The following is an 11,588-nucleotide window of genomic DNA, read 5'->3' on the forward strand; positions in this document are numbered from 1 at the left end:
GGTGCACGGGACCACGGGCACTGCACCACGACCACCTTCCCCTTGACCCTGCCCTGCCCCGCCTCAGCCCCCCTCGGCTTCATGCCTCTGCTCTGCTGGCACACAGCCCCTCAGCACACAGTGTGCACGGAGCCCACATCACTGAACGAAGGAAGGAATGAGAAGCAAATTCGCAAGCACAGGGCTTTACTTTCTGTTACACGGACTCTTGCAAACCACACTACCGACAAGGGGCAGGCGAAGGGCTCCTGGAACACTAGGGCAGGTGCAGAACAAACAGCGGGGACCACGGTCCTCGGAGGAGCGGACGAGACTGACCCGGCGGTGGGAGAGGGGCCGGGGGTGGGAGCGGCACAGCACAGAGGCCACGGGCGGAAGCTTCCCGACCCGTGCGCCCCATCCTCTCCCTGCCCTCCCTTCCCTCCGCGCCACCAACCACCCGATAAATCATGATCCCGTTTGCGGGCACGTGTCTCCCCGAGAGCGAGGACAAAGCCCGCGACTGCACCATGCTGCGACCGACACCTGCACAGGGACGTGCTGGACGGAGACGCGGACACGGGAGGCAGCGGCCAACGGCGCAAACGCCACACACGTCTGCACGCGGGCCACGGGATGCAGGAGGGCGGTGGGGCCGGAGGGGCCAGACACGGGGGCAGGAGTGGACGAGGCAGGCCCCGGCCGGCGGAGCCTGGTGCGCACAGGGGGCAGGGGCAGCCAGCAAAGACCAGCGCCGGGGAGAGTCTTCTTCACGCTGTTGGTTTTGTAAACGAACCGGGCCGCGTCCAAGCCCCAGCAGGCAGGTGAACAAAGAAAGGAACCTCTCCCCCCAGGAGCCGCCACCCTCCCGGGTGAGGAGTCTCCGTGTGCACGGTAAAAGCACACGTGTCTAAAGACGGGTTTCTGGCCGTAAGGACACCGCATCACATGCGACGCGCACGTAACACCTACCTCCGTGGCGGGGTCGTAGTGAGCGGTCGTTCTGATGGCCTTGGCGTTACTCCCGTGACTTACTTCAGTCACAGCAAAACATCCAAAAATCTAACGCGGGAGCACAAAACAATGTAAGGCAAGAAAGTTCCAGGAGGGACCCGCTGCTGTCCTTCCTCGAAGGACAAAACCCCAGGTCAAAGCACTAAATCCCCACTCCCCCGCCCAACCCACCAGGGTGTTAGGGACACCACATCCCCCAGCCTGTGAGGACAGGGGTTTAGGTGAGGTGACAGCCGCCTTGCCAGGGCCGTGGAAGGAAAGGGAAGGCCTCGCTTCGACGGCAACAAGCTAAATGCACCGGGTGCTGGGGTTTCGGCACACACGGCCCCCCGGAACCTCCTCTGGCACGCGGCCCTTTGCAGAGACATCTGGGGACCACGGGCTCACAGTCCGCCGGGACTCTGAGCTCACCTCCATGTTGAGGATCTTGGGAAGGTATTCTAAATGTCTTTCAGAGCCAGACTTGTAAATCGCGAATCCAAAAACCTGAAAACATAGAATCATCAGAGAAACCGGTGGCAGTCAAGGAGTCCTGAGGTCCCGGGGCCTCAGGAGCCACACGCGCTTTGACACCCGTGGCAGGGAAGCGGGGGGGGGGGGAGGGGGGGGAATGGAATCCGCGTCTGGTATGCTCAGCAGAAGCACTTCACACTTCAGATGCCTTCGGGAGGTCCCGAGGGGCCGCAGACAGGGGGAGACAGCAGGGGACAGGGGAGAGGAGGGAGAAGGGTGCACACGGGCCACATGTCCCACCCAGCCACACACACCTCCCCACCTCCGCCCGTGTGCCAGCGGGGGGCACTGGCATCTCCCCAGACCTGCTTTCCCTTCCTTTCTTGTTTTTGGCTTTTTTTGGGGGGGGGGGTTGGCATAAAAGCAAAAGAGTCCCCCAAAGTTCCTTCTCTTCTGGAGTTTTCACTGCTTGGCACTCCCGTCGAGGACTCACGTATGCAAATTTGCACACACAGCCGGAAGAAGCTGGACTTCTCCCTCAAACATCACGAGATCTGCCCACACATTCTAATCTCTGGTTTTGCTTCCTATATTATTTTTTTATTTTTTAATTTTTTTTAAATGTTTATTTTTGAGAGAGAGAGAGAGAGAGACAGAGACAGAGACAGTGTCAGCAGGGGGAGGGGCAGAGAGAGGGAGACACAGAATCCGAAGCAGGCTCCAGGCTCTGAGCTGTCAGCACAGAGCCTGACACGGGGCTCGAACTCACAGACTGTGAGATCATGACCTGAGCCCAAGTCAGACACTCAACGGACTGAGCCCCCCAGGCGCCCCTCCTATATTAGTTTCTAGAAACCTCTTAAGAGAGCAACGGCTGGCTGGCTCCGTGGGTACAAACAGCACGTGACTCTTGGTCTCAGCGTCACGAGTTCAAGCCCCAAGAAAGTAATCTCTTAAAGAAACCTCCCCCAGACACACACACCCCACGAAACCCTACGAGCGAGCAAACACCAGCCGCCGCCACACCCCGCGGGCAGCGTCTGCCCCTCGTGCGCTGAGGACCCTCTCTTGCACCTCCTCCTCCGGCCCGGCCCCGGACGGCGCCCTCCCCCGCCTCACGTGGGGCGTGAAGGGCTCGATCCCCTTGGCCTCCTCGCCGCCCACTCACCAGCAGGTGCAGCAGGAACTTCTGAGCCAGGGACCAGTCGTACGTGCCCAGGCAGGTGATCAGCGTCAGCACCGACAGCGGGTTCCGCACCATGTCCTCCACGCGGACGGGGGCGCGCCCCAAGACCCACTTGCAGCGGAGGAAGGTCAGCTCTCGGTGCTTCTCCAGGGAGAGCTCGTGGCCGTGGGAGCGGGCGAACAGGGGGTCGTCCTCCAGGGCCGAGAAGATGCTCTTCTGGAAATGCGGGAGACGGGAACGGCCGGCTCGAAGGCGAAGAACGGCCGTGCGCCGCGCTCTCGCTCAGGCTCTTCCCAAGGCCGCTGGTGCCGTGGGACACGGGCGACCCCTGCAACCCCGGGGCGGCCGAAGGCCCCTCTGGCCGCGGGCACGGGGACCTGAGGCCTCAGAAGCTTAACCAACCTGTGTTCGCCCGGGGCGGGGGGGGGGGGGGGCCTCCGAGGACACGGGCCAGGCCGGGGGCCAGCTAGGGTGTTTAGGGTCCTTAGGGGCCGCACGGCCCCCTGCGCCCGCGAGCCAGACGCCCGGCGCGCCGCCCGGAGCCTCACCTTCAGGCGCAGCATGTCCTCGCCTTCCAGGAAGAGCGCCAGCTCCTTCCAGCAGAAGGAGGCGCGGGCGCGGTAGGCCTGCAGGGGTCCCCCGGGCAGGTCCGGCAGCAGGGAGGCAGCGTCGCCTTCAGACGGGGCCGCCATCGCACCGCGTCAGCCTGCGGGACGCGGACACCGGAGTCGGCCGCCGTGCCTGCTCGGCCGCCCGCAGCCGCGCGACAGGCGGGACAAACACAGACAGACTCGGAAGGGCCGGCAAGAGTCGGTCACCGCCCGAGACCTCGTGCCCCCCTTCCCCAGAGAGAAGGTCAGGAGGCGGCCCCGGGCAGCTGAGGCCAGAGGACGCCTCGCCCTCTCGGGGCCACCGGACCCAGCCCCGAAGGCCATCGACCCCGCGGTCCGGGAAGCCTCCCTCTGGAGTCCGGCCAACACCGGCCAGTCCACTCTGGCCGCACAGGACGGCCCGCCAGGGCACGGGACACCTGCCAGAGAGCCTTTGAACACAGCCTTTTGCCCCGAACTCTCCCGACGGACACACATCCGGCTTCCCACCCACGAAGCGGGCACCTTGCAGCCCAGCCCTCCTGACCAAACAATCCTCCCGGGTCTTCTCAGAGGACTGCTCCTTTCCCGCCGTGGATTCCCACTGGATTCGAGGAGCGGCGGGAGAGCGGACTGCCGGGCGTGGACACCCCCGCCCCGGTGGACGCCATCTAGGACGCTGGGTTCTGAGTTGCTCAATTTTTCCCAGAAGCAAATGGGAACTTGATGAAACAAATTCATCTCTTGATGAAACAACCTCATGTGTTTGTTTCCACGTGAGAGGGGCAAGGTGGGACGGGGCCTTCCGAGCACCCGAGTGGCTGTTGGGGACCGCGCCCTCTTGGACCACGCCCTGTGGACTGTCTCTTCTGGAACCCTCCCCCAAAGCGCAAGCCCACGCTCACGTCCCTGCTGAGGGATGGAGAACCTGAAGCTCAGCCGGCACTTTCTGGGGCTCCCGGGGCTTCAGAAGGGCAGCTCCCAAGCCCGAGTCCCCCTCCACAGGCGCCACCTTGTGATGGAGAAGCATCAGCACAAACTAAACCAAACGCAAGCACACGTCAGACGGTGAAGACGGTGAATCACCGGAACAGAAAAGAGGAGAGCAACAGAGAAAACCAACAAAAGGCTGGTTCTCCGGAAAGACTGACGGAATTGACAAACTTTTAGCTAGGTTGAGCCAATCCAAAAGGGGACATTACTACCGAGCCTAAGGAAACAACAATGATTCTGGGGCACCCGGTGGCTCAGTCGGTTGAGCGTCCGACTTGGGCTCAGGTCATGATCTCCCAGTTCGTGGGTTCGAGCTCCGCGTCGGGCTCTGTGCTGACGGCTCAGAACCTGGAGCCCGCTTCGGGTTCCGTGTCTCCCTCTCTCCCTCTCTCTCTCTGCCCTTCCCCAGCTCGTGCTCTCTGTCAAAAATAAATAAACATTAAAAAAAAAAAAAAATTTCAAAAGGGAGGGGTGCCTGGGTGGCTCAGTTGGTTGAGTGTTCGACTTCGGTTCGGGTCATGATCTCGTGGCTCGTAAGTTCAAGCCCCGCGTCGGGTTCTGTGCTGATGGCTCAGAGCCTGGAGCCTGCTTCAGCTTCTGTGTCTCCCTCTCTCTCTGCCCTTCCCCCACTTGTGCTCTGTCTCTCAAAAATAAATAAATGTGAAAAAAAATCAATAAACTGCCCACAAAGAAACACCACAGGGCTTCAATTGTGAATTGTAGCAAAGATTTAAAGAAAAATACCATGCCCACAGTGTTTTCCAAAAGACGGGAACAGGGTGACCCATGAGGCCAGCGGGAGACAAGGGAGTCGTGCCCCAGGAAATTAAGGCCAGGTCAACATCTGAAAGTCAATCAGGGTAAGACACCACGCCAGCAGAATAAAGGACAGACATTCACGATTGTGCCAACGTGTGCCGGAAAAGCATCTGACAAAACCCTGCACCCTTTCGTGAGAAATTCTCAACAAAGTGGAAACAGGAGGAAACTCCCCCCACCTGGTAAAGGGTGTCTACAAATACCCACAGCTACCCTCACACTTCAGTAAGGATTCATCGCCTTTCCCTGAGCATCGGGACCAAGATGAAGATGTCCGCTCCACCTCTCCTAACCAACATAGTGCTGGGCATCCTAGCCACCGCAGTTACGCAAGAAAAATGAAATCAAAAGCATCCTAATCAGAAACCTCTCTCTTATCTGCAGATGACATGATTTTGTATATAGAAAATCCTAAGGAGCCCACTAAAAAACCATGAGAACAAATTAGTTTGCTCAGTTTACAGGCTACAAAATCAACTGTATTTCCATATACCAGCGATAACTCCAAAATGAACTTAAGAAAAAATTCAACTTACAACAGCATCGAAAACAATAAATTCAATAAAGAAAAAAAGTGTAAAGCGTTTTTGAAAGAAACCTGAGACCTGAATAAACGGAAAGGCGCCCCCCTCATTCATGAATCAGAGGGCTCGATGTCGTCACAAAGCCGACACTCCCCAAGTGATCTGCAGAGCCCCTGTGGCCCCAGTCAAAATCCCAACTGGCTTTGTTCTGTGGGAATTGAAAAGCTGATCCTAAGATCCATGTGGAAATTTAAGGAACCCGGAATAGACAAAACCGTCTGGAAAAAGAGCAAAGTTGGAGAATCCATTCTGCCTGATTCCAAGACTTGCTGAGAAGTGACAGTGACGAAAACATCATGGCGTCGGTAGAAAGTCACATGTGTGTAGACGGACAGAACTGAGAGCCTGGAAGTAAACCCTGAAATGTAGGGTCAACTGCTTTGGGACAAGGACGCCAAGACAACGTCATGGGGAAGGAACAGTCTTTTCTCAAACGGTGCCAGCACCCCAATGTCCACGTGCAAAGGAATGAGGGCCAACTCTCTCTCACACACACACACACAGACACACCACTGAACTCAGAAGGGACACAGACTTAGATGCACAAGTTAACACGAAAACCTCTAAGAAGAAAATGCAGGAGTAAATCTTTACAATCTGAGGTGAGCCAAAGCCTTCTTGCACGAGCTATAAAAGTAGCTAACTTAAACTTCATCAAAAAACAAAAATAAAATCTTCTGCTGCAAAGGATGCCAACGAGTAAGTGAAAAGACAAACCAGAGAATGGAAGTTATTTGCAAATCACGTATTGATGAGGGACTTGTACCCAGACTGTACGAAGACTCTTAGTAATGAAGGCAAATAACCCAATTTAAAGGCCTCAAATAGAGTTTCTCCAAAGACACCACAATGGCCGACGAGCACATGGAAAGACGCTCAATGTCATGAGCCATCAGGGAAGAGCAAACTGAAACCATAGTAAGACAGCACATCATAGCCACCACGATGGCCACGATCCACGGGATAAATGACAAGGACGGATGAGGACGTGCAGAAATTAGAGCCCGTCCACCTTCTTCAAAAGTTTAAATATACGGTCACCACGTGACCCGGCAACTCCGCTCCCAGGTACACGCCCAAGAGAAATGAAACATCCGCACAAATCTGTGTGCGGAATGCTTGTAGCATTTTTATAATACCCCAAAAAGAGGAAACGACTCCTACATCCATCAACTGATGAATGGATAAACACAACGTCTTCTTCCCAGAGGATGAAATACTCTTTGCTACAACACGATGAACTGATGAACATGGACGATGTTACGTTAGGGGAAAGAGGGCACACACAGAAGGTCATCCGTGCCGTGACTACCGATGCAAACCGTTCACGTTCAGCACAGGTACGTACGTAGAGACAGAAAGGAGATCAGCAGCTGCCAGGAGCCTGGAAGGGACTCCTAACGGGGCCAAGTTTCTTTTGGAGTGAAGAAACATCCTAGAAACATCTTTTGGAGTGAAGCAACATCCCTACATAGGGATGATGGTTGCACAACTCTGCAAATACAGCACTGAATTGTACAGTTGAGATGGATGGATTGCATGATGAGTTAGATCTCCACAAAGCAAGACTATTTTGAAAGTAAGGCCCCGAGGGCACCTGGGTGGCTCAGTCGGTTAAGCGTCTGACTTCGGCTCAGGTCATGATCTCACCCTTCCTGAGTTTGAGCGCTGCATCGGGGTCTGTGCTGATGGCTCGGAGCCTGGAGCCTGCTTCAGATTCTGCGTTGCCCTCTCTCTCCGCCCCTGCTCTGCTCATGCTGTTTCTCTCTCTCTCTCTCTCTCTCTCTCTCTCTCAAAAATGAATGTTTAAAAAAAAATTTTTAAAACAAAAAGAAAGTAAGGCACAGCTCTGGCAGAATCCAAGTGCTCAAAAATACAAGCTATAAAGTCCAAGGGGAACTTGGTCTTTCCCGACTCCCCTGTCCAGGCTGCATCCCCGTCTCCTCGTGCTCCCTCCCTGCGGTCCAGGACACCACACCGCTGTCCCTTCCTGCTCCCCTCTGGTTCCTTGCAGACTCCCAGCCTCGGCTATACTCTCACTCTGCAATACCTGCTGAAATTGTCCCTGATGCACGGAGGAGGCTTCACAGACCTGAAATGAGACCCCCACACTCATTTGGCAGTTTCCTGGACACCCCTCCCCTCTCACGTTCTAGAGTTCTGCAAGCTCTGAATGTTCAAACCCAGGGCTCCCTGACCCAGCCTTTCCTTCCACAGACCCAGGTCCACACTGCCAGTTCCCACGGATTACCGGAGCTATCAAACCTGAGTGCCACGCTGGACTCCCCTTCTCTGCTTGCCCCCAAACCTAGTTGGTTACCAAGCCCTCCACTGCACCTCTATAATGGCTACGGGATCATTTCCCTCTGCAACTATTAAATCGATCACAATACTATCCAATCATTGAGCAATCACTGAGTGCAGGTGGGTGTTAAGAAGTTACATCATCTCTGGGGCGCCTGGGTGGCTCAGTCGGTTAAGCGTCCGACTTCAGCTCAGGTCATGATCTCGCAGTCCGTGAGTTCGAGCCCCGCGTCGGGCTCTGTGCTGACAGCTCAGAGCCTGGAGCCTGTTTCTGATTCTGTGGTCTCCCTCTCTCTGTGACCCTCTCCCCATTCATGCTCTGTCTCTCTCTGTCTCAAAAATAAATAAACGTTAATTAAAAAAAAAAAAAGTTACATGACCTCAACAGTGCTGGTGACGCCATGTATTATCAGTACTCTTAACTCTCCAACTCTTAATTTTCCAGATGAGCAGACTGGAGCTTGTTAGAGTGAACCCGCCCAAGCTCTACAGCTCGTATCGCACCCGGTCTCAAATCCCATGACCCAAAGCAGCCAGGAAGATCCCTAGATCCCCATGCCACCAGTGGTCACCAACATCACCACAAGATTGTGCAGCTGTTACCAACCAAGGATTCCGAAGCCACAATGCCTGACGTGAGATGCCAAAGTCAGCACTGGCTTCCGAGTTGGGTGAACTCAGCCTGTCGCCTCACCTCTCTGTGTGTCAGGGTGACCACACGGAAACGCTAGTCTGCTGTCTAGTATCCAGGCTGCTGCAATTCACAGGGGCACTGGAGCAGTCCCCGGCAGGGAATCAGTGCAAGAATGACAGCCGCCTTCGCTCAGTTTTCCTCTCGGGGGCACAAGAGGCGACTCTAAAATGCGGATTTGCTCTGATCATCCTCCCTTTAGGTGACAGCTGTGTGGTGACCTCGGGGGGGGGGGGCAACGTCCTAACTCCTCAAACTGTCTCGCAAGCTTAGCGGCGGGGTCCCCAGCAACCCACCGCGGGGATGGATTGTGTCCCCGGATCTTTGCACCTGCCGACCCCGCCCAGGAACTCCATGTGGTTTCAAAGTCAAGGCCTTTCTTAGCAGAGAAACCGCTTTAGCTTTGCCAGGCCTCCAGGATCTGTGCGTCACCTTCAACACAGGAAGGTGTTTTTGGAAACTCCCTTTATCCCTGACACCCGTCCCCCCCCACCCCCCGCCTTAAAAGTATATACTCAATTGCTCCCACAATCCCAGGGCAGCAGCCCTTTCTGCTTGTGGGCCCTGTCCCCAAGCTTTAATAAACCTCCTTCCTTTTTTTTTTTTAAATGCATAACAAACATCTCAAGAATTCTCTCTTGACCCTTCATTCCCGGATCCCGTATCACATCAAATCACATCAGCGTCAACAACTGCATTTGGCAATTCACCGCATAGAGAACAAGGAAGAAGTCAGAAGGTTTCCGTGGAAAGGGAACTGAAAGATGGGCAGAGGGGTCGTGGGAAGAGAAGGATGACCCCCCCCTCCCCCCGCCCGCCCGCCCGCCCAGCTCGGGCCAGGCACTCCGTCCCCTGCCACGCGCGCCCCGCGGCCCCACGGAGTCCGACCTTCGATCTCGCTCGCCCTCCCGGCAGCTGGTCCGGCGCACACAGCGGGCGCCCAATAAACGCCCCCTGGAGCGCGCGCACGTCCGCGGGCGAGCGCTCGCTAGAGCCTGGACGAGCTTGCCGGAGCGCTTGCAAGGCCTGGCCCACGCGCGCCCCGCCTCCGGCCCACCGTCCGGCCCTGACGTCATCACCCCGCGCCGCCCCCACGCCCTCCGGGCTCAGCGAAAAGGCGGCGCGTGGGGGAGGGTGGCGGGGTGGTTTCCGGGCGCGGGCGGGCGCTCCTCCCGGCCCCTCTCTAACTGCATCGGGGTATTTGCCTAACGTGCAGGCGCCCGGGGCCGACTGCAGAGCGCCGGCCTGACACCCCCGGGCGGAGCCTGCGCCTTTTCCGGTGACCGAGCTGGAGCAGGTGCCCGAGACCGCTCCAGACCCAGCCTGCTGCCCAGTCCCCGCGAGCGTCCCCCGGCAGCGGCGCCCCGGCCGCGCGCGCTAGTCCGCAGCCCCGCGCTCTGCCCCCACCCCGCCTCGATGCCCCGGGCCTCTCTCCTGCCGCCGGGTCACCTGCACCCAAATCCTGGTCCCGGGCTGTTTGGGGAGGTGGGGGGGAGGGAGGTCCAAGCTAAGACACGCAGGGCATGGGAGCCTGCCTCATAGAGCTCCAACCTGATGTGGAGGAAACGTAGATAGAAACGTACGTTTCCTACCAGAGGAAACGTAGGCAGAATCAAATGTCCTTCTAGCCGGGAACCCATTGACAAATTCCTGACGCAGGCAGAGTGTGACATTCCCCCAGGAACTCCACGTGGTTTCAAAGTTAAGGCCTTTGTTAGCAGAGAAACCGCTTTAGCTTTGCCAGGTCTCCAGGATCTGTGAGTCACCTTCAACACATGAAGGTCTTTTTGGAAACTCCCTTTATCCCTGACACCCGTCCCCCCCTCCCCCCCCCTTAAAAGTATATACTCAATTGCTCCCACAATCCCAGGGCAGCAGCCCTTTCTGCTTGTGGGCCCTGTCCCCAAGCTTTAATAAACCTTTCTTTTTCTTAAAAAAATTTTTTTTCAACGTTTATTTATTTTTGGGACAGAGAGAGACAGAACATGAACGGGGGAGGGGCAGAGAGAGAGGGAGACCCAGAACGGAAACAGGCTCCAGGCTCTGAGCCATCAGCCCAGAGCCTGACGCGGGGCTCAGACTCCCGGACCGCGAGATCATGACCTGGCTGAAGTCGGACGCTTAACCGACTGTGCCACCCAGGCGCCCCATCTTTTTCTTTTTTTTTTTAAATGCATAACAAACATCTCAAGAATTTCTCGACCCTTCATTCCTGGATCCCGTATCACATCAAATCACATCAGAGTCAACCGGATTTGGCAATTCACCGCATAGAGAACGAGGAAGAAGTCAGAAGGTTTCCGTGGAAAGGGAACTGAAAGATGGGCAGAGGGGTCGTGGGAACAGAAGGATGACAAGTTCAGTGTTGAGATCTGTGACATTTAAGATGCCGGTGGGCGATTTTCGTGGAGATGCTCAGCTGACGCTTGGAAAGTCTGTCTCTGTTCCCACCGCACGTTGCAATACCTTCTCATTTGTTCCGTGACAACGCGTCTTCACAGTTGTGAAGCTGTTATTCCCATCCAAACCAGACTTCTAGTTGGGATATGTGGAAAATGTTGCGGTTCGGAGCTGACGGCCAAGAAAGAATTCTTGAGATGTCTTCAGTGCAAAAAAAGTGGTTGTATTTTTTTTTTAATGTTTATTTATTATTGAGAGACAGAACATGAGCATGGGAGGGGCCGAGAGAGGGGGAGACACAGAATCGGAAGCAGGCTCCAGGCTCCGAGCTGTCAGCACAGAGCCCGACGCGGGGCTGGAACTCACGAACCGTGAGATCGTGACCTTAGCCAAAGTCAGACGCTTAACCTACTGAGCCCCCCGAGGTGCCCCAAGAAAGTGGTTGTATTACAGCACGGGGACAGGAACTGTGGGCAGAAAAGAGCTGCCCTGGGATTGCGACAGACGACGGATTATATACTTTAAAGTTGGGTGGGGGTTAGGGACTTTTGGAAGGAAGGCAGAGGCAGCTGAAT

At 56.1% G+C, this 11,588-nt stretch overlaps 1 protein-coding gene across 3 annotated transcripts in view; it reads right to left on the minus strand.

The window, feature by feature from the left end:
- ACOX3 (acyl-CoA oxidase 3, pristanoyl) overlaps window positions 1–9,664 on the minus strand; it is a 41,922-nt gene extending 32,258 nt beyond the window's left edge. For all 3 annotated transcript variants that reach the window (XM_047847241.1, XM_047847240.1, XM_047847242.1), the window contains exons 1-5: window positions 9,502–9,664; window positions 3,181–3,338; window positions 2,615–2,848; window positions 1,405–1,479; window positions 952–1,041 (exon numbers count right to left, since the gene is read on the minus strand). In XM_047847241.1, the coding sequence (XP_047703197.1) occupies window positions 952–1,041; window positions 1,405–1,479; window positions 2,615–2,848; window positions 3,181–3,324 (543 nt within the window). In that variant the 5' untranslated portion in view covers window positions 3,325–3,338; window positions 9,502–9,664. The remainder of the gene's footprint in view (window positions 1–951; window positions 1,042–1,404; window positions 1,480–2,614; window positions 2,849–3,180; window positions 3,339–9,501) is intronic.
- Between the last annotated feature and the right edge of the window lie 1,924 nt (window positions 9,665–11,588).

This window comes from Prionailurus viverrinus, unplaced genomic scaffold (assembly GCF_022837055.1).
Source record: "Prionailurus viverrinus isolate Anna unplaced genomic scaffold, UM_Priviv_1.0 scaffold_45, whole genome shotgun sequence".
Lineage (NCBI taxonomy): Eukaryota > Metazoa > Chordata > Mammalia > Carnivora > Felidae > Prionailurus > Prionailurus viverrinus.